The sequence below is a fragment of the Ahaetulla prasina genome, chromosome 9 (genome assembly GCF_028640845.1).
Source record: "Ahaetulla prasina isolate Xishuangbanna chromosome 9, ASM2864084v1, whole genome shotgun sequence".
In the NCBI taxonomy this organism is placed as follows: domain Eukaryota; kingdom Metazoa; phylum Chordata; class Lepidosauria; order Squamata; family Colubridae; genus Ahaetulla; species Ahaetulla prasina.
The window spans coordinates 34,289,715-34,312,382 of NC_080547.1; the positions used below are offsets into that span (position 1 = coordinate 34,289,715).

The window sequence follows — 22,668 nt, forward strand, 5'->3', positions numbered from 1 at the left end:
CTTCGGGAAAAAACTGTTCTTGTGTCTAGTTGTTCTGGTGTGCAGTGCTCTATAGCGTCGTTTTGAGGGTAGGAGTTGAAACAGTTTATGTCCAGGATGCGAGGGATCTGCAAATATTTTCACAGCCCTCTTCTTGATTCGTGCAGTATACAGGTCCTCAATGGAAGGCAGGTTGGTAGCAATTATTTTTTCTGCAGTTCTAATTATCCTCTGAAGTCTGTGTTTTTCTTGTTGGGTTGCAGAACCGAACCAGACAGTTATAGAGGTGCAAATGACAGACTCAATAATTCCTCTGTAGAATTGGATCAGCAGCTCCTTGGGCAGTTTGAGCTTACTGAGTTGGCGCAGAAAGAACATTCTTTGTTGTCCTTTTTTAATGATGTTTTTGATGTTAGCTGTCCATTTTAGATCTTGCGATATGATAGAACCTAGAAATTTGAAGGTTTCTACTGTTGATACTGTGTTGTCAAGTATTGTGAGAGGTGGAAGTATGGAAGGGTTTCTCCTAAAGTCTACCACCATTTCTACGGTTTTGAGTGTGTTCAGTTCAGTGTGTTCATGATTCAGTTAGGGCTTCCTTCAGGACCCTGACACCACACAGGGTTACTGCAGGGATACAATATAGGAATGAGAAAAGGTAGAATATAAATCATGGAACAGATATAAAAATACAACACATTTATAAGATAGGAACAGAAGATGATGGTAGGATCTTTGGGAATGCTTCTGAGAAAGTTTTTTCCTGCACCCCTGGACTCAAAGGTTCTATTTTTGATACCCAACTGTGAAAGCACCACTGCCACTATCGTTCCTTCCCAATCTTCTAAACAGATAGAGGAGAAGACCAAGACTTTTGAAATCAACCCAATTGCTCATTAAAATGGCTTCCCCATTAAACTATTAAAATCGCCTGGATTTTAGCACGTCTCAGTTTGCATGCCATCCCTCAGGAAACCTTATCCGTGAAGATTCTCTGTCATCTAGGCAGAGTTGTCTGGAAGCTGAACCAGTCTGAAGAAGTTACTTGGATAAGAAAAGTCCAGTTGCCATGACTCATTTTCCAGACTCAAGAAAAGTGGTTAGGCTTTTAAAGAGAAAAGATCAATGTTGTTTTACCAGCTAGCCAGGAAGGACATCCAAATCCTTTCCCCTCATTATGACTTAAATAAGGCCACAATTACTGTCAGCATGAGACAAGATATGAATGGGGCTTCCTGGGGCAAATGCGTCAAGAATGGGGAAGCGGCATATTTATAAGGCAAGGAAGCACATTATCCCACACCTAAGAAGGTCTCAGAGAAACCACTTCCATCGTTGACCATCAATCAGGTAACATCTCTATAGGATATGCACAATGCATGTTGGCATCTTCAATAATAACTATTCAGAGAAACACGTTAAGATTGTTCTTTATTTGTCTGCATTAGCAGAGCTCCTCCTTGGTCTCCGGATTGTGACAAAATGCAGAAGATAAGCTTCTTTCTGTTGCTCATCTCTTTATCAACATGCTTTGCCCAACATTGGTCATATGGCTTCCAACCTGGTGGGAAGAGAAATGTGGAAAACCTAAGAGACTCCTTCCAAGAGGTAAGTTAGCTTTTGGTAATTTCAATCACATGATGATGCGACGTTTTGCCATTTATGGTGGTCTTGTAACAAAGCAAAGAATTGTTGGAGTAGGATTTGCATCTTAATACAGAAGATTCTTAAAGTGAATATAAAGATAAATCCAGAGACATTTCTTTTAGCCTTAATGGATAAAGAACCTGGAAAAAAACACCTGGCACTTTGATGTTATATATGCAGACAGCAGCAAGAATATGCACAAAAATGGAAGGATACTTTGATTCCCACAATGGATGAATGGCTGCAAAAGTTGATGGAGTTGGCAGAGATGGCTTAATTGACTGCTTTGGTTAAAGAAAAGAATGCAATTAATTTTGTTTCTAATTGGAAACCCCTTTTGGACTTCGTGATTGAGGTGGGGGAAAAAAATGAAACGTTGATTTTGGGTTTTGCCGATTAGATAGATTTATTGTTATAGAAATGACTAGCATGTAGTCATTTCTATAACAATAAATTATTATGTAAAAGTAAAAAGCCAAGGTTGTATGTTATTACCTTATTCTACTATGTCAAAAGGAGTCAGAAGTCAATGCTTTTTTTCGCCTTTTCCCTACACTTTTTCCTCTTCCCCTTTTCCTCCCCTATTTTCCTGTTATTTTTCTTTTTCTTTGTGTTTCTATACTTTATATTTTGATGAACTAATAAAAAAATATTTGAACCACATTATGTGATATGTTGGACCCATCACATGATAAAATTGGATTGTTTCGGTTCCCTGAAGCTCAGGGAAGCTTCAGATACTAATTTATAAGGATCAGAACTATTGCTGGAGGGGGCAACTAACAATGTGAGCCAGTTCCCCCATCTAGAAATATCTCTGTGGTCAGTTTCTGGAATAGGGCAACTAAACACCGGCTTTCTTCTATGAGCTTTTTCCTTTGGAAAGTCTGTCAGGACCAGAGGTGGGTTTCAGCAGGTTCTGACCAGTTCTGGTAGTGGAAATTTTGAGTAGTTCGGAGAACCGGTAAATACCACCTCTGACTGGCCCCGCCCCCATCTATTCTCTGCCTCCCGAGTCCCAGCTGATTGGGAAGAAATGGAGATTTTGCAGTATCCTTCCAACCCAAAACTGGCTTTCCATCATTTCAGACCATCCCTTGAGTCTTTTTATCCTCCAACGCAGATTGAAAACGAGATGGATAAAACTGGGGAATTGCAGCCCTTTGAATGCAGCGTGCCACGCCAGCGTTTCACACTCCGAGGATTGAAAGAGGTTCTTAACAGGTGCGCTCTCTTTTAAATGTTATTTTCAACTTTGCAGTATTTCCCTGTTCCACTGATTTAACAACAGCAGAATGTAACTGTCAGCCCCATCAGGTCGAACAGACTAGGAAATCACCAAACTACCGAATGCTAAAACTACTTGTCTTGAGATAAGACGGTAGAAACCGAATCTTTGCAAATCTGATTGTGTTGTATCCCCTCCCCTTCTTATACTCTTGTGAAATAGTGAGATGCATGTCTGAATCTCTTCTGGATATTTTCTGTTTGTAGAGGACCTGACAGGTTTTTCCCTTTTGTTGTTTTGCTAATGGAGCTAGTTTCTCTCCATCAAGGTCACCTTCCTTGCTCTCTACAGCAGGGCTCTCCAACCTTGGCAACTTTAAGACTTCCGTGTACATGAAGGCCAGCTGACCAGTTCACGTGTGTGCATAGGAATGTGTATAGGAATGAGGAAGAGGAGCCAGCGAGGTCGCGTGGGATGGTTCTGCATGCCACTTCTGGCATGTGTTCCATAGGTTCGCCAACACAGGTCTAAACTATTTCTCTAGTCTCGGAGAAGGAGAAACAAATAAAACTAAGTCTTAAGTTCTAAGTTACCTAAATTAACTAAAACAAAGACTAAGTTAGGGTGGCGGCCTAGCAGTTAAAATGCTGGGCTTGTCAACCAGAAGTTCAGCAATTCGAGACCCAAGCACCACATGACGGGGTGAAGTCCTGTTCTTGCCCCAATTCCTGCCAACTTACCAGTTCACACGCATGCAAATGCAAATAGATAAATAGGTACCACCAGGAAAGATAACAGAATTCTGTGCACCTTCAGCATACAGTCATACTGGCTACATGAGCACGGGAGCATCTTCGGACAATGCTGGCTCCCTCTGCTAGGAAAGAGAAATGACCGCCACACCCTAGAGTCAGACACAACTAGGCAGCGGAAACCATTCACCATTTTTAAAACAGTTCTTCAAAGTAACCACTGAGCATGATGGGAGAAGTACAGACGAATGTGAAAAATGGCGATTCTTTCAAAGCTCAGAAAAATTCTTACCTTTTTTTGATCCTGCCTCCTAAGGATTTTGAAAAAAGACAGACCAATCTGGACATTATGTCAGACAGAGAAGGAAATGCTATTGCCTGATTTACTTTTTTATTTCCCTGTTACTTTTTCCTCCTTTCTTCCTTTCTTTCTTTCTTTCTTTTTGCATCTGTTTCTGTTTTAAGTCTGTCAACACGGAGCTGTAATAGTTTTACAATACTGAGAAAACCGTTGATACTTCGCGCAAGTATTAAACGTTCAAGACGATGTACTTCAGTGAAAATCATTTTGAAATGTCGAATGGGCATTGGGAAAAAAAGATTTTCAAAGTTTAAAAGATTTTAAAATGTATCTCTTGTAAATGATCATCCATGTGTATTTCAGGCAAGTCTAATTGAAGGAGAAAAGGGGCCAATGAAGATCCAAAGCGACCCAAATCCAAATGAAAAATAAAGCAGAATAGAATCCTTGCGAAGCAAACATTTAACTGCAACATCCGACTTAAGTATGCGGTAAACCAAACCAAGAGAGAGGGGGGGGAATCTGGTTTGCCATTGTATTATTGAGCGTCAAATAAAATGTCCTTAAGCTACCTGCCAACAGACTGCAATTCTCTCTTGGGAAATGTAAACACACCTATGTTGATTTGGCTGAGTCAAAGATGCTTATGATTGCTTGCAGGTTACTTTCCTTATTTGATCTAGGACAGGGGCCTGCCAACCTTGGCAACTTTATGACTTGTGGACTTCAGCTCCCAGAATTCCTCAGCTAGCACGTGCTGGCTGAGGAATTCTGTTTGATGTATAGTAACATGGGAAAAATATGGATTCGGGCTGCTAGCTGCACAAGCAAAAGCTTTTAGCCACTGTCTTCCAACATCTTTGAAGTCATTCAATTCCACTTGATAGCAGCCCGTACCTGTTAATATTCATTCAGTAACACTAACAGAGTTGGAAGGGACCTTGGAGGTCATCCAATCCAACCCCCTGCTCACCCTGTACTAGGGATTCGAACCGCCGAACTTTCTGATTGACAAGCTCAGTGCCTTAGCCACTGAGCCACCTAATCAGGCTTTGCAGTGCTTCTCTCACTCAAGAATGCAACTGATATAGCAATGGCAGGTCAATTCAGCAACAATCCCCACTTTTTTCTCACATTCTTAATTACTTAGTTGATGAAGAGTTTTAATAAATCAAAAAAGCTTATTAGGTCGTCTAATAAAAGGAAGTTGCCTTTGTGGATTTTTTTTTCAGGCTTAGCAATGTCAACTTTGCACATAGTTCTCCCTTCAAGACTTCTTAATCTTATTCCCTAGAACCCTCATTCTCATTCAGGCATTTAAGAATGCTTAAACTCAAATTCTAAATTTTTTTTTTTTTTAAGAAACCACTCCCTTTAATGCTGGGTTGTCTTGAAACAAGAATAGCAATAGCAATAGCACTTAGACTTACATACCACTTCACAGGGCTTTACAGCCCTCTGTAAGCGGTTTACAGAGTCAGCATATTACCCCCAAACAATCTGGATCCTCATTTTACCGACCTCGGGAGGAAGGAAGGAAGGAAGGCTGAGTCAACCTTGAGCCTGGTGAGATTCAATCTGTCAAACTGCTGTTTTGAACTGCCAAATTGCAGGCATCTGGCAGTCAGCAGAAGTAGCCTGCAGGGCTGCCCTCTAACCACTGCACCACTGCAGCTCTTTTATGCAATAGACCAAATTTTGAAGGAAGCGTACAATTTAAAAATTTTAATCTTCAGAACCATACAGTTTTGATTCGTACAACTATCACATAATAGCTACATCATAACAGAAAGCAGGGTATTTTTTTTTTTAAAAGTCCAAGTTAGAACTTTTTTTAAAAAAATGTCAAATCCAAAACTGATAGATACGTCACTTGCTGCTTCCAGATTTGGCATGAACTGCAAGAAAAAAAAAGATACTCCACCTAAAACAGTTACTCTACTTTTATCAATCGTTGCTTCCTTATTAAAAGAAATGCTGACACATGCAATTCCACAATAAATCATTTGAATGGAGGTGTACCTATACAAAGACAGGCAAACAAAGATAGAATCATGTTTTGTTTTAATATTTTCATTTACAATTATAAAAATAAATAAGGCCAGTCTGCTGCAATAAATCCTGTACTGAAAATAACATTTTAAAGTAGTGGTCAGTCGATAGGCACAACAATGTCATGATGCTATAAAACCAGCCAGATCTACAACCTCGTGCTTCCAACATTACCAGATCTTTGGATGTGCCCTTTTGGATCACAGAAAAAAAACTTTTTCTCTAAGGAAGCTGTTACCCAACAACCATTAATCTTCCGCACTAACTCTTGTGTGTAGAATTACTGTCTCTGTTGCTAAATGTAGACCACAAATACAACAGTTCAGGAGGTAAGATAAACCTACAGGGTGCCAGGTTTGAGAGAAGCTTTAATAACGTTCTCGGACGTGGGATACAAAAGGAGTGTAGGCTTATAAGTCAAACGCTGTAGAAATCAGCTGCTTGCACAGAGATTATGTGGGCCTCTGTGGCTCAGACTGGTAAAACAGTCTGTTATTAATAGCAGCTGCTTGCAATTACTGCAGGTTCAAGCCCCACTAGGCCCAAGGTTGACTCAGCCTTCCATCCTTTATAAGGTAGGTAAAATGAGGACCCAAATTGTTGGGAACAATAAGTTGACTTTGTATATAATATACAAATGGGTGAAGACTATTGCTTAACATAGTGTAAACCACCCTGAGTCTTCGGAGAAGGGCGGGATATAAATGCAAATAAAAAAAAAATTCCTATGTAGTTGTTAAAATATCAACACGGTAAAACTGAGCGTAGCTGGCATATATAAATTTCAGCTATTCCCTGGAGAATTAGGTTTTAAAACTTTATTTGTGTCCTCTTAGACCTCTAGAAAGCTCCGGCACGACTTCCAAGGTGGTTATCTAACCAGATCATAACCTGCTTAAAAGCTCAGCAAGTCTGCTTCATCATTGGCTTGAGACCCTGTCTTGCCAGATTGTGCTCATCCTTTTGGTTAGTCTAGTGCAGGGGTCTGCAAACTTGGCTCTTTTAAGACTTGTGGACTTCAACTCCCAGAGTTCCTCAGCCAGCAAAGTTGAAGTCCACAAGTCTTAAAAGAGCCAAGTTGCAGACCCGTAGTCTAGTGCAATGGTTCTCAATCTTTTCTTCACCATGGACCCCCTTTAAATACCTTTTGTGGCCACAGACCAAGGGCCATGGATCCCCAAGACTTCACTCAAGATTTAAATCGTAGCATTTCTTCAAGCCTTGATGGACCCTCTGTGACAATATCATGACACCCCCCCACACAGTTTAACCACAGGTTGAGAACCACTGGTGCCTTATCGTACAGAGGGAACATGGGAAAAAGAATTGGAAGTGGCAGCTCTTCCCAGATTAGCCATTTTTCTCCTGCCCATTTTGGAAGTACTTGACATTACCCATAGAAATCCTAAACAGATCCTTAAAACCATCCAAAAAACAGATGGTTTTAAGCGACAAAACATTCATCTCCAGGCAGAAGCAATCAGGAGCTGGTATCATCTTCCAGGAACCCTAAACAAAGAAGAGAATGGAAGTTGTTCCATCATGTCTTCCTGAGGTGGGCAGAGAAGAAAACCACAGCTTTTAAGACATCTTTGCTGATAACTAGCACAGCGGGAAGTGGAAGTCTATGCAAAGCTGAGATTTTTTTCCACAGTGAGATTCAAATATTCCCACCCAGATTTCTCACAAACCCATCCAGTCTTCTCAGGGCACAGACAATCTGTTTCCCCGAAGCCAACTGGCCACAAAAGGCAGGCAGAATTTGTTTCCAATTCAGAGGAAAAATTGGCAAAGGGAAGAGATGCCAAGCTCAATCAGGGAGAAGATTCCGCAAAAAAAAAATACTGCCATCTTATGGCTTTGGATATATAAACATTTTACAGAAAAAAAGGAGACGAACGCTTCATTTTGTAGCCAAAGGGAAAAATAATCTGGATATGTATTCAGATATGTATATGTAAAAAGGGACAACAAATTACTTGCTCCAAATATGAAAATGAACGCACTGATTTAACATATAGGTAGTCCTCGACTTACAACAGTTCATTTAGTGACTGTTTGAAGTTACAATGGCACTGAAAAAAAGGGACTTGTGACCGTTTTTCACACTTACGACTGTTACAGCATCCCCATGGTCACGTGATCAAAATTCAAAAATTGAGCAAAAATTGCTTGGCGACTGACTCATATTTATAATGGCTACAGTCTCCTGGTGTCGTGTGATCCCCTTTGGTGAGCTTTCAAAAAGCAAAGTCCATGGGGAAGCCAGATTTGCTTAACAATCATGTTACATAACATAATAACAGAGTTGGAAGGGTCCTTGGAGGTCTTCTAGTCCAACCCCCTGCCCAGGCAGGAAATCCTACACTTCAGACAAGTGGTTATCCAACATCTTCTTAAAAATTTCCAGTGTTAAGAGCATTCACAACTTCTGCAGGCAAGTTGTTCCACTTATTAATTGTTCTAAATTGTTTCTCTCCTTGATTAGTTTCCACCCATTGCTTCTTGTCCTGCCCTCAGGTGCTTTGGAGAATAGTTTGACTCCCTCTTCTTTGTGGCAACCCCTGAGATATTGGAACACTGCTATCGTGTCTCCCCTAGTCCTTCTTTTCATTAAACGAGACATAGTTTATAGTTATTAACTTAAGAACTGCAGTGATTTACTGAGCAACTAAGTTGTGGTAAGAAAGGTCATAAAATGGGGTAAAATTCACTTAACAGCAAAAATTTTGGCTTCAATTGTGATTGTAAGTCAAGAACTACCTTTATACAGCGTGATGTACTAGAAACAGTAGGAGCATCAATTTCATAATTGGCCATCATACTCAGACAACGTGGTTCAGCAAACCTGGAGGTTGCAGGTTTTCTATCTTAGTTCTGAAGTTGAACTGGATTGAATAACTGTACAACAATATTCATAAATACACTAGATAAAGGTAAAGGTTCCCCTCGCACATACATGCTAGTCGTTGCCAACTCTAGGGGGCAGTGCTCATCTCCGTTTCAAAGCCGAAGAGACAGCGCTGTCTGAAGATGTCTCTGTGGTCACGTGGCCGGCATGACTCAATACCAAAGGCGCATGGAATACTGTTACCTTCCCACCAAAGGTGGTCCCTATTTTTTCTATTTGCATTTTTATGTGCTTTCGAAACTGCTAGGTTGGCAGAAGCTGGGACAAGTAATGGGAGCTCACCCCGTTATACGGCAGCACTAGGGATTCTAACCGCTGAGCTCCCGACCTTTTGATCGACAAGCTCAACGTCCTACCCCCTGAGCCTATTATAAATACACTAGCTCATTCATTATCAATGAAAAGATTTCAAATATATGTCATCAGAAAGAAATGACAAAATGCTCCATTCAATTGTCTTAAGATATAAATCAGTTCTAAATGGGAAATAGCCGACTTGCTCAAATTCTTGTAACCTCAACTTTCTCATTTCAATAGACCTGCCTAAAATGACTGTGATTTGTGCCTGAGAAGAGGATTACATATGACCCAGGCAACCTTCCAAGAACCTGAATATAATTCCAGCTCAACTATTATGACCCATTTAGAAATGGGAATTCTATTAGGATACAGAAATGTCAATGGAGATTCTCAGTCATCCAGATCATGGTTGTCCCAAAGGTGCTTTTTCAAAAGGCAACTGGACTTTCTTTGTTTTTCCTTGAAGACGTTTCGCTTCTCATCCAAGAAGCTTCTTCAGTTCTGACTGAAATCTTCAAGGAAAAACAAAGAAAATTTTGTTTCCTTTTGAAAAAACACCTTTGGGACAACGGACGCAGAAAGTTGCTTCTCCATCTAGCCTATTATGATCTACACTCTACAAGGCTTCAACTCTTGATCTCAAGCTACATCATCTGTCACTTGGTTCTTCAAAATGGTGAGACCGGAAGTTGAACTTGATAACTTGCAAATTTGCCACTAAGCTTATGGTTAGGACCTCGGGAATTGTGTTTCGCCACTATTTTGTCCTGGAGATCAGTAATTCATTTAGAATTATGTCAGGACAACAATGTTGATAAAACTGAGAAATCAATGCCACCATACATGTCAGGAGTACTTTTAACGTCATAGCTATAATAACAGAATCTTGCAATGTATTTTCCCCTCTCACTTTGTGTGAACTAAGGCTCAAGCCCCTTATCTGACTATTGTCTTGGTAGGGGCCCTTCTTTCGGTCTTTCATGGCCATATTGTATTCTTCTACAAAACACCTTGGACCAAATCGCTGGACCATCTACAGGCAAAGAGTGTGTTTTATCTCTGAAGGACAGCTGCTTCGTGAACAAGCCAAACAAGCTTCTTTTCAATGCTCCCCCCACCCTCTCTGTATTGGCCAATTAAGCAGTTTGGAGCCACACAATAATGTTAATCTTTTGGCAATTAGACTCAAAGAAGCAAACAAATTTCAACAGCTTTAATTCAATGACTTTACCTTCCAGGGGCTGCATTGTTGGGAGGAGGAAGACAGAGTCATCCCAGAACCTTGCTCATACTATAAATAGGGTTGGATTCTTACCCTTGAGAAGTTGCCCAAATAAGGGATTTCTTAGTTCTTGCAATAAACATCCTCACAAAGAATGGTATTCTTGAATCACTGTCTGTGAGGCTTCTAGTTGGAACACTGGCCAAGAGAGGCTTAATAACTTTTGAGCATTGCTAGTCATAAAAATGAGGGGATCTTTTAACTGCGTACACTAGAGCCTTTGTCAACCTGGAATGCTAAGAAATAGTAGAAAATTATCAGAGAGCAATGATGGTCAAAATAAAAGTAGAACTAATAAGTTGAGACAGAGAGTTTTTAAAGAAGAAAAGAACTATGTACAACATTAACATGTGAACCTCAGCTTTCTGGCTAGACATTTTGCCTAAGGCAAACACACCTGAATTACTGAGATGCTGTTAAGATATATACAAAATGCTGGGTTCAGTAAACAAAGTTAGCTTTACCATGGCGCATTAAATTTCGGCTGGTGGTTTCTTTGAACAGATAGTGCAGAAGTTTGAGGAATGGCAAACAGAGCCATGCATTTCTCTATAAATGCATCTTTTCTCTTGCATATCAATTAAATAGTTTGGGTCCACTCTATAATGTTAATCTTTTGGCAATTAGACTCAAAGAAGCAAACAAATTTCAACAGCTTTAATTCAATGACTTTACCTTCCAGGGGCTGCATTGTTGGGAGGAGGAAGACAGAGTCATCCCAGAACCTTGCTCATACTATAAATAGGGTTGGATTCTTACCCTTGAGAAGTTGCCCAAATAAGGGATTTCTTAGTTCTGAAGTTGAACTTGATAACTTGCAAATTTGCCACTAAGCTCATGGTTAGGAGGACCTCGGGAATTGTGTTTCGCCACTATTTTGTCCTGGAGATCAGTAATTCATTTAGAATTATGTCAGGACAACAACGTTGATAAAACTGAGAAATCGATGCCACCATACATGTCAGGAGTACTTTTAACGTCATAGCTATAATAACAGAATCTTGCCATGTATTTTCCCCTCTCACTTTGTGTGAACTAAGGCTCAAGCCCCTTATCTGACTATTGTCTTGGTAGGAGCCCTTCTTTCGATCTTTCATGGCCATCCTGTATTCTTCTACAAAACACCGTGGACCAAATCGCTGGACCATCTACAGGCAAAGAGTGTGTTTTATCTCTGAAGGACAGCTGCTTCGTGAACAAGCCAAACAAGCTTCTTTTCAATGCTCCCCCCACCCTCTCTGTATTGGCCAATTAAGCAGTTTGGAGCCACACAATAATGTTAATCTTTTGGCAATCAGACTCAAAGAAGCAAACAAATTTCAACAGCTTTAATTCAATGACTTTACCTTCCAGGGGCTGCATTGTTGGGAGGAGGAAGACAGAGTCATCCCAGAACCTTGCTCATACTATAAATAGGGTTGGATTCTTACCCTTGAGAAGTTGCCCAAATAAGGGATTTCTTAGTTCTTGCAATAAACATCCTCACAAAGAATGGTATTCTTGAATCACTGTCTGTGAGGCTTCTAGTTGGAACACTGGCCAAGAGAGGCTTAATAACTTTTGAGCATTGCTAGTCATAAAAATGAGGGGATCTTTTAACTGCGTACACTAGAGCCTTTGTCAACCTGGAATGCTAAGAAATAGTAGAAAATTATCAGAGAGCAATGATGGTCAAAATAAAAGTAGAACTAATAAGTTGAGACAGAGAGTTTTTAAAGAAGAAAAGAACTATGTACAACATTAACATGTGAACCTCAGCTTTCTGGCTAGACATTTTGCCTAAGGCAAACACACCTGAATTACTGAGATGCTGTTAAGATATATACAAAATGCTGGGTTCAGTAAACAAAGTTAGCTTTACCATGGCGTGCATTAAATTTCGGCTGGTGGTTTCTTTGAACAGATAGTGCAGAAGTTTGAGGAATGGCAAACAGAGCCATGCATTTCTCTATAAATGCATCTTTTCTCTTGCATATCAATTAAATAGTTTGGGTCCACTCTATAATGTTAATCCACAGGATAAGATCAACAGCTGTAATCTGCTAATTCAAAGGCCGTACTCTCTGCTTCAACAAGGGCATGCCTCTAAGGCTCCCCCCCCCCCCGAATCACAGATGTTCTAAATCAAAGGTCTCCAACCTTGGCAACTTGAAGACTTGTGGACTCCAACTCCCAGAATTCTGGGAGTTGAAGTCCACAAGTCTTCAAGTTGCCAAGGTTGGAGACCCCTGTTCTAAATTCTTAAAAAAAACACCAGTCTATAAACTTTTTACTTTGAAGGCATGATGCAACCTTAAGGGTTAATGTCAATGAACATCTTCTGAAGCCCTTGGACAGGTGGCCATTCATCAATGATCGATGCAACCAAATTGTAATCTGTGGGCAAAGATGCCCAACTACCCACCATTAGAAAATGGTCTTGCGCAATGCATTTACTCTGTGAATAAATATCAACCTTGTGGCTGGGTTCATGCACCATGCTAAGCCATAATATAGTGAGTGGGTATTTGGCTAAACCTCTTATGTGGTCAAACATAGTGGTTTGGAACAGGGGTGAAATCCAGCAGGTTCTGACAGGTTCTGGAGAATCTGGTAGCGGAAATTTTGAATAGTTTGGAGAACTGGCAAATACCACCTCTGGCTGGCTCCAGAGTGGGGTGGGAATGGAGGTTTTGCAATATCCTTCCCCTGGAGTGTGGTGGGAATGGAGATTTTGCAGTATCCTTCCCCTGCCATGTCCACCAAGCCACACCCACCAAGCTACACACGGTAGTAAACCGGTAGTAAAAAAAATTGGATTTCACTACTGGTTTGGAACAATAGTTAAAGCAAAACATGCCATCATCTGATATGTGCACTTAGCCTATAACTTCAATCCACGACTGAAGATGGACAGAGATAGCATAATCCGATTATGTCAGCTATCTCTGAGATAAACTTGAGTCCCATGGGGGCCGAGCCCTGAGTTTCTGTTATAAACAAGTAAACACAGAGGCAGCATTTAACAGTAAGACATACAAAGGGAGATACAGTAAGAATCTAGAATTCAACAGGCAGCGATACACCCACTTCCATTTTAGCAAAGAATTCAATAAGACATTTAAGTTGATGTCCAGTCCCGGTTTATCAGTTCTTTTTTGGAAGCACTTTCAATATGCAGTCCATTCTTCAAATTTCCAAGGATAATTACACCTTTATGTATTATCAACACATTATTGCATAAAGGAAAAAAAAATACATCCAGAATTCAGAATAAACGAGTCTCCAAAGGTACAGTAGTATAGGCCGCTCTGTTTGTATGCAAAATTTTGGAAAAGTGGCAGCAACAGAAGGAATTAGTGGCGTATTTGATAGTGTTTGCACACACTTGAAAGAAGAGGAGAACCTAAGACTTTGAAGGACACAGTTGGTCAACTATGGGAATAGACAGATGCCGGTTTTCTTTCTTTTTTAATCTACCTTCATATTGCTGGAAAATTAAAGTACATAGAACCTCTGGTCATGAATGCTTCTGACCACGACCAGATTGGGTTCTGACCAAAGTTATGGAACGAATTATGGTGGTGACCAGAGGTTCTACTGTATGTAGATATAAAGTAATATCTCAGCATTATGGAATCTACAGGTCTGCCCGATGCTTTGGGCTGTCATATACAAATCCATATATTAGATTAGATTAGCTTTATTGATTAGCCTATCAGCCCTATCAAAAAATCCATATATTCCAACATAAAGGTAAAGGTTCCCCTTGCACATACGTGCTAGTCGTTCCCGACTGTAGGGGGCGGTGCTCATCTCTGTTTCAAAGCCGAAGAGCCAGCGCTGTCTGAAGACGTCTCGGTGGTCATGTGGCCGGCATGACTAAACGCCAAAGGTGCACGGAACGCTGTTACCTTCCCACCAAAGATGGTCCCTATTTTTTCTACTTGCATTTTTTACGTGCTTTCGAACGGCTAGATTGGCAAAAGCTGGGACAAGTAATGGGAGCTCACTCCATTACGCAGCACTAGGGATTCGAACTGCTGAACTGCCGACCTTTTGATCGACAAGCTCAGCGTCTTAGCCCCTGAGCCATTGTGCCCCTTATATTCCAACATAGGCCCTGGGAATTAGGTTTTTGTTCCAAGTTTGGAATAAATAGGCAAAGAGTACGTGTGCTAAGCAGGCCAAAGAATCCTTCCTCTAATACGAGGTTTATCCCATTCCAAGGTCTCTACTGCTGGCCAGCGAGACTGATGGAAACCATATCCTCAACTGTCCAAGTGCAACAAAGTGGGTTTGAATTTGTCACACATATCCACTCTAGCGGCAAGTGTGCATTTTTACAGTGTGGTGCTTAGCTGTTTCAAGACCAAAGAAGATCTTAGTTGCTTGGAGATCTATTCCCCTGAGAATTTCCATAGTGCTGGTGTTTTATCAGTGGTGGAACAAGGACTGGTGGATAACAGAATTTGGTTTCTTTAGCCTTGCAGAAGCCCTGATGTGCCATAGTTGATCAGAAGATACGTCTTGGGACGTCAATAGGGGAATCAGAAGCCAGGAAAGCCAAAACAGCAGCTTTGCCAAAAAATTTCTAGCAGCTGCTTTGTGTTCACATCCCCAAACTTGGTGCAGGAATGGAAGGCGAAGCTGTCCGGCAGGAAGAAGCCAATCCTGAGACGCTCTGGAGAACTAGATACGTTCACAAAACACCAGATGTTCAGTTCCAGATGCAAGGAGACAACATGATATGGAGTCCTCATTGTAGTTCTTGTTCTAAAGAAAGGACACCGGATTTCCTAGTTTTAGGAGGAGGAGGAGGAGGTTTGGTTTCTCGCCTGGTGGGTAGAGGTGGAGCTACCTAAAATAATGCAAACATAGAAAGAGACAGTTGGACTCATACATAAAATCCAACTCCAGTGAAACAGAGAACGGGAAGTGCGGGACTTAGAATAATCTCTTTTAGAGCAGAGGTCTCCAACCTTGGCAATTTAAGCAACTTAAGTCTGACCTAAGCACAGTACATAAAATCATCTGCTACAATGTCCTATCAGCCAATGAATACTTCAGCTTCAACCAAAACAATACAACAGAGACTTCAACAACAGAGTGGTCAATGCCTGGAATGCAATACTTGACTGTGGTTTCTTCCCCAAATCCCCAAAACTTTTAAAACTTAGACTGGCTACTGTTGACCTCACCCCATTCCTAAGAGGTCCGTAAGGGGCATGCATAAGCGCACCAGCGTGTGTACCATCCCTGTCCTAATATTTTCTTTTATTCATACCCTTTACATGTATTTATAGTTATGTTTACTCTCGTATCTGTCATCAAATACATGCTTGACGAAAATAAATAAATAAATAAAAAATAAATAAAAACTTTAAGCCCGGCAGACTTCAACTCCCAGAATTCAAGCAAGCCAGCTTTGCTTAAAGTTGCCAAGGTTGGAGATCCCTATTTTAGAGCAGGACCAGTGATATCATTTGATAAGGTGCCAAGGCAACTGGCGGGTTCCAGGGATGTCACAAAGAGGCTTTTGTGTTGTTAACATCTGTGACCGACTTTGCATTGAGGAAGACCCCCCCTTGGGCAAAAGCTCCAGATTTAAAGACACAAGACACAAAACTAGATAACATTCTTCTCTTTAATTAAAACATTCAGTCTGGCCTTTTTTGATCCAAACCGGGGTGGGTGGGTATGAAACTTTGTTTTTAGGTTTTGACGATTGGAATAGTTTTGTTATTATACAGATGGCTTGAATGGTTGCGAAACGTAAAGCAAAAAGTTGAGGCTGCAATTATATATTTGTATATTACTGCACTGAAAAATCCCAGGAGGCACCATTTCCCTCCATCCTGCTCTTTTCTCTCTCTCTCTCTCTTTTTAAAGTTTTCTAACTTCTGTTTTTTATGCATTTTTATCTGATAATAAAATGTGATAAAATTAATAAACGAACAAAAGATTTAAAGAAACAAAAAGGAGCCGGAGCCAGAGCCAGGAAGTCGGCCCCAACAGCCACAGATTTCATGAGAACAAGGAGGAGAATTTTACACTATCTTTGCATTGTCTCTCTCTCTCTCTCTCCTTCCCCTTTTCATTTAGGGAGGGAGGGAGGGGAGAAAATGGTTTTCTTTCTGGCAGTTTCCAGGAGAAAGCCATTAAACTAACCAAATACTTTAAACAACAACAACAACAAACCAGGTACAGCCCTGAAAAGCCCCTGAGAATCTTTGCAGTGGTGCTCCTGTCTCAGGTAATAGGATCCAAATGTCACTTCTGTACCTCTGTGGAGTTTCCGGAACTGTGATTCTCGTAGGGTTTGCATTTGGGCGGCGGTGGGGGAGGAGAATTCTGCAAGTTAACGGTTGTTAATCCATCTGCTTGCAAGGAAGGAAAACCTGGTGTGGTAGAGAGAAGAAAGACAGATGGTGGCCATGGTTAGGGAGGGGGGAGAGACCGGTTTCTAACAGAAACAGACTTGCATCACCACTACTTTGGGGCAGGCCCTGTTTCTTTTAGAGGTTGATTGTGAACAGATGTGTCAATCTGGAATCCCACTTGCCGTTCCCCAGGCCCTGTTATCGCAGAAGCTTTGTCCACGCACAGCAAATGAACCTAACCACATGTGAAAAAACGCATGCTTGGGGGACCAGGAGAAACAAAATCCAGAATGACACCAGACGGGCTCCGTGGGCTTTGCTTTCACATTGGACTTTATCCATTGCAATCTCCAGAACTCTCTTACAATAGGAGGAGGAGGAGGAGGAGGTTTGGTTTCTCGCCTGGTGGGTAGAGGTGGAGCTACCTAAAATAATGCAAACATAGAAAGAGACAGTTGGACTCATACGTAAAATCCAACTCCAGTGAAACAGAGAACGGGAAGTGCGGGACTTAGAATAATCTCTTTTAGAGCAGAGGTCTCCAACCTTGGCAATTTAAGCAACTTAAGTCTGACCTAAGCACAGTACATAAAATCCAACTCCAGTGAAACAGAGAACGGAAGTGCGGGACTTAGAATAATCTCTTTTAGAGCAGGACCAGTGATATCATTTGATAAGGTGCCAAGGCAACTGGCGGGTTCCAGGGATGTCACAAAGAGGCTTTTGTGTTGTTAACATCTGTGACCGACTTTGCATTGAGGAAGACCCCCCCTTGGACAAAAGCTCCAGATTTAAAGACACAAGACACAAAACTAGATAACATTCTTCTCTTTAATTAAAACATTCAGTCTGGCCTTTTTTGATCCAAACCGGGGTGGGTGGGTATGAAACTTTGTTTTTAGGTTTTGACGATTGGAATAGTTTTGTTATTATACAGATGGCTTGAATGGTTGCGAAATGTAAAGCAAAAAGTTGAGGCTGCAATTATATATTTGTATATCACTGCACTGAAAAATCCCAGGAGGCACCATTTCCCTCCATCCTGCTCTTTTCTCTCTCTCTTTTAAAGTTTTCTAACTTCTGTTTTTATGCATTTTATCTGATAATAAAATGCGATAAAATTAATAAACGAACAAAAGATTTAAAGACACAAGACACAAAACTAGATAACATTCTTCTCTTTAATTAAAACATTCAGTCTGGCCTTTTTGATCCAAACCGGGGTGGGTGGGTATGAAACTTTGTTTTAGGTTTTGACGATTGGAATAGTTTTGTTATTATACAGATGGCTTGAATGGTTGCGAAATGTAAAGCAAAAAGTTGAGGCTGCAATTATATATTTGTATATTACTGCACTGAAAAATCCCAGGAGGCACCATTTCCTCCATCCTGCTCTTTCTCTCTCTCTTTTAAAGTTTTCTAACTTCTGTTTGATGGTGGCCATGGTTAGGGAGGGGGGGGAGACCGGTTTCTAACAGAAACAGACTTGCATCACCACTACTTTGGGGCAGGCCCTGTTTCTTTTAGAGGTTGATTGTGAACAGATGTGTCAATCTGGAATCCCACTTGCCGTTCCCCAGGCCCTGTTATCGCAGAAGCTTTGTCCACGCACAGCAAATGAACCTAACCACATGTGAAAAAACGCATGCTTGGGGGACCAGGAGAAACAAAATCCAGAATGACACCAGACGGGCTCTGTGGGCTTTGCTTTCACATTGGACTTTATCCGTTGCAATCTCCAGAACTCTCTTACAATAGGAGGAGGAAAGCCACCCAAATTTCTCATGAACTTTGGAGGTGAACTGCCTTAGCATTAACAGAAAAATATAAACCAGTCCTGTTTCAGTTTTCTTTTAGTATGGATGTTTCTTTTAAAATTACATTTGGGATGTATCAGTCACTCCATCTTCGTGAAGGAATTGGCCATATACAGTGTTGGAGAATTGATGGTCAACTTTCCTAATTCCCTGTTGTTGTTGAAAAGTGTAAAATTTGTTCTAAGATCAATTTCCATTTGAAAACGTGTGCATATAAATGTGTATTTGGGTGTTTCTCTCTTTATGGCTGCACACACACATATAGCTCTAAACCCCTAGAAAACTGAAAGAAACAATATTCATACTTTAAATTTCAGCCAAAAAATAAGCAAAGCCATCTTTTATAAAATCTCAATTAAAATGAAACATTCAGCCTTCATTTGTAACATATTCAGGAAACTAGGCTTGAATTGGATCCAGCTAAATCCCGACAGATTCTAAGAAGCATTGAGATACATGGAAGACTTACTACTTTGGATCAATTAAAATGTCCAATATGAATATAATCTACTCACACAGGAGATGTTTATCTTCTCCTACTTGACCAAAGCTATTTTTTTACCAAATTCCCAGAACTGCCATCTTGTGGACCATCAAAAGGTTTGGTCAAATTATGTTGAATTTGGAGAATGGTGGGATTTCAAAGAAAAATGTATTATGAAATTCTAAGTTGGCAGGTATCTGGTAGGTATCTCCACCCATTTTGAGGATGGCAATTTTTGTGAAGGCTAGAGTAACATTCTCTGTCAATACTTTAAAACAGATCTGGGCATTTGTGCCCACTGGGCCATATCCAGCACTTTGGCTGTTCCTGTCTGGTCCAAGTCAGGTCAATCAGAAATTAGAAATCAAATGTAAATAAGTGTGCCACATGGAATAGAAGAAGCAGCTGAGTTTCTATGGAGATTATAGATGACCCAGGTCATCGTTGTCTCAAACTTGCTTTTTCAAGAGGCAAATGGACCCTCTTGTTTTTCTCGGAAGACGTTCCACTTCTCATCCAAGAGGCTCCACACCCATTTGCACTACTCAGGTGACACTGACGACACAGATAAACTTCCAACAACTCCCTAAAAAAGGATGCAAATGACCAGCTGTCTGCAAGCAGTATAAATCCTTCCATTCCCCACCATCCAGTCAGAGCTGAAGAAGCTTCTTGGATGAGAAGAATAACAAAGAATAACAAGAAAGTCCAGTAGACTCTTGAAAAAAAGCACCTTTGGGACAAGAAGCAACAAGAAGTTGGGTCTGGCTCTGTGTGATTGTTGGGTGCTACTTCATTCGGCTGGCGGCTGTTGGTGGGTGAGGAGGGAAAACCCTTTTCTGCACCTGCACACAATGCTCACCCACTTGGAACAGCCTGAGGAGTTGAGGACAACAAATCAAGTTAAATCAGAAGTGGACTGCTGGGGGTTCACAGGGGTTCGGGAGAACCTCTAGCTAAGATTCTGTGCAGTTCGGAGAACCTCCAAATCCCACTCTTGGCTGGCTCCTCCCCTCCCAGGAGTCCCCACGTGGCCCATTTTGGAAGCAGGTAAGTGCAGGGCGCACACGGAGGGTAAAAAATGGGCCTACTAGATGTTCGGGAAGGTCCTCCAGAGCCTGGGGAGGCTGTTTTCACCATCCCGGAGGCTCGATGAAAACCTCCAGAGCCAGGAAGTCGGCCCCAACAGCCACAGATTTCATGAGAACAAGGAGGAGAATTCTGCAAGTTAACGGTTGTTAATCCATCTGCTTGCAAGGAAGGAAAACCTGGTGTGGTAGAGAGAAGAAAGACAGATGGTGGCCATGGTTAGGGAGGGGGGAGAGACCGGTTTCTAACAGAAACAGACTTGCATCACCACTACTTTGGGGCAGGCCCAGTTTCTTTTTGTGGTTGATTGTGAACAGGTGTGTCAATCTGGAATCCCACTTGCCGTTCCCCAGGCCCTGTTTCTTTTAGAGGTTGATTGTGAACAGATGTGTCAATCTGAATCCCACTTGCCGTTCCCCAGGCCCTGTTTCTTTTAGAGGTTGATTGTGAACAGATGTGTCAATCTGGAATCCCACTTGCCGTTCCCCAGGCCCTGTTTCTTTTAGAGGTTGATTGTGAACAGATGTGTCAATCTGAATCCCACTTGCCGTTCCCCAGGCCCTGTTTCTTTTAGAGGTTGATTGTGAACAGATGTGTCAATCTGGAATCCCACTTGCCGTTCCCCAGGCCCTGTTTCTTTTAAAATTACATTTGGGATGTATCAGTCACTCCATCTTCGTGAAGGAATTGGCCATATACAGTGTTGGAGAATCGATGGTCAACTTTCCTAATTCCCTGTTGTTGTTGAAAAGTGTAAAATTTGTTCTAAGATCAATTTCCATTTGAAAACGTGTGCATATAAATGTGTATTTGGGTGTTTCTCTCTATATGGCTGCACACACACATATAGGTCTAAACCCCTAGAAAACTGAAAGAAACAATATTCATACTTTAAATTTCAGCCAAAAAATAAGCAAAGCCATCTTTTATAAAATCTCAATTAAAATGAAACATTCAGCCTTCATTTGTAACATATTCAGGAAACTAGGCTTGAATTGGATCCAGATAAATCCCGACAGATTCTAAGAAGCATTGAGATACGTGGAAGACTTACTACTTTGGATCAATTAAAATGAAACATTCAGCCTCCATTTGTAACATATTCAGGAAACTAGGCTTGAATTGGATCCAGATAAATCCCGACAGATTCTAAGAAGCATTGAGATACGTGGAAGACTTACTACTTTGGATCAATTAAAATGTCCAATATGAATATAATCTACTCACACAGGAGATGTTTATCTTCTCCTACTTGACCAAAGCTATTTTTTTACCAAATTCCCAGAACTGCCATCTTGTGGACCATCAAAAGGTTTGGTCAAATTATGTTGAATTTGGAGAATAGTGGGATTTCAAAGAAAAATGTATTATGAAATTCTAAGTTGGCAGGTATCTGGTAGGTATCTCCACCCATTTTGAGGATGGCAATTTTTGTGAAGGCTAGAGTAACATTCTCTGTCAATACTTTAAAACAGATCTGGGCATTTGTGCCCACTGGGCCATATCCAGCACTTTGGCTGTTCCTGTCTGGTCCAAGTCAGGTCAATCAGAAATTAGAAATCAAATGTAAATAAGTGTGCCACATGGAATAGAAGAAGCAGCTGAGTTTCTATGGAGATTATAGATGACCCAGGTCATCGTTGTCTCAAACTTGCTTTTTCAAGAGGCAAATGGACCCTCTTGTTTTTCTCGGAAGACGTTCCACTTCTCATCCAAGAGGCTCCACACCCATTTGCACTACTCAGGTGACACTGACGACACAGATAAACTTCCAACAACTCCCTAAAAAAGGATGCAAATGACCAGCTGTCTGCAAGCAGTATAGGACAAAACGCTCCTCCCGTGGTGCAGGAGGCTGCCTAGGCCACGGCCACCATGGCCACGGCCACCCAGCAACCGGGCAAAGAACCCCTTGCTAAAATTTTTGAAACCCACCCCTGTGTTACATTGGTTTGTTCCTCCACCACAATGTCAGTTTCTCATATGGCCCCTTGGGAAAATGAACTGCCCACCTTGCTTTAAAACACAGGTCTCCAACCTGGGTTCCTTTTAGGCTTGTGGACTTCAACTCCCAGAGTCCCTCAGCCAGCAAAACTGGCTGAGGTACTCTGGGAGTTGAAGTCCACAAGTCTTAAAGGGACCCAGGTTGGAGACCCCTGCTTTAAAAGAATAGGAAGAAGCAGAAGTTGCTCAACATACTTTGTGTTCTCGGTGTTTTGGGAGTGATTGGTGGTGGGCTGAGTGCTCCGGCTTGGTGAAGTGATGAGTTCTGAAGCCGAGTCAGTTTGCTTTCTCCCAGTTGCAGGCTCTTTGGCCTCGGAGCTTTTCCTGTTGCGTTCTGTACAGCAGAAAAGGAACAAACCAGTGGTCAAATCTGAACCGGTTTACTACTGGCTGCGCATGCAGACTGCATCAAATGCGAGGTGCGCCACGCAGTGCATATCAAAAGGAGGCATGGGGTAAG

General features: G+C 41.3%; 1 protein-coding gene across 3 annotated transcripts in view; it reads right to left on the bottom strand.

The window, feature by feature from the left end:
- Nucleotides 1–11,255: 11,255 nt before the first annotated feature.
- Nucleotides 11,256–22,668, bottom strand: part of DOCK5 (dedicator of cytokinesis 5) — a 180,050-nt gene continuing 168,637 nt past the window's right edge. The window contains exons 50-52 of one of the 3 annotated variants that reach the window (XM_058194703.1): nt 22,404–22,542; nt 16,717–16,832; nt 11,256–15,292 (exon numbers count right to left, since the gene is read on the bottom strand). In XM_058194703.1, the coding sequence (XP_058050686.1) occupies nt 15,191–15,292; nt 16,717–16,832; nt 22,404–22,542 (357 nt within the window). In that variant the 3' untranslated portion in view covers nt 11,256–15,190. Of the gene's footprint in view, nt 15,293–16,716; nt 16,833–19,848; nt 19,992–22,403; nt 22,543–22,668 lie in introns of those variants that run through there. The other 2 variants (XR_009156501.1, XM_058194702.1) reach the window with 2 other exon arrangements.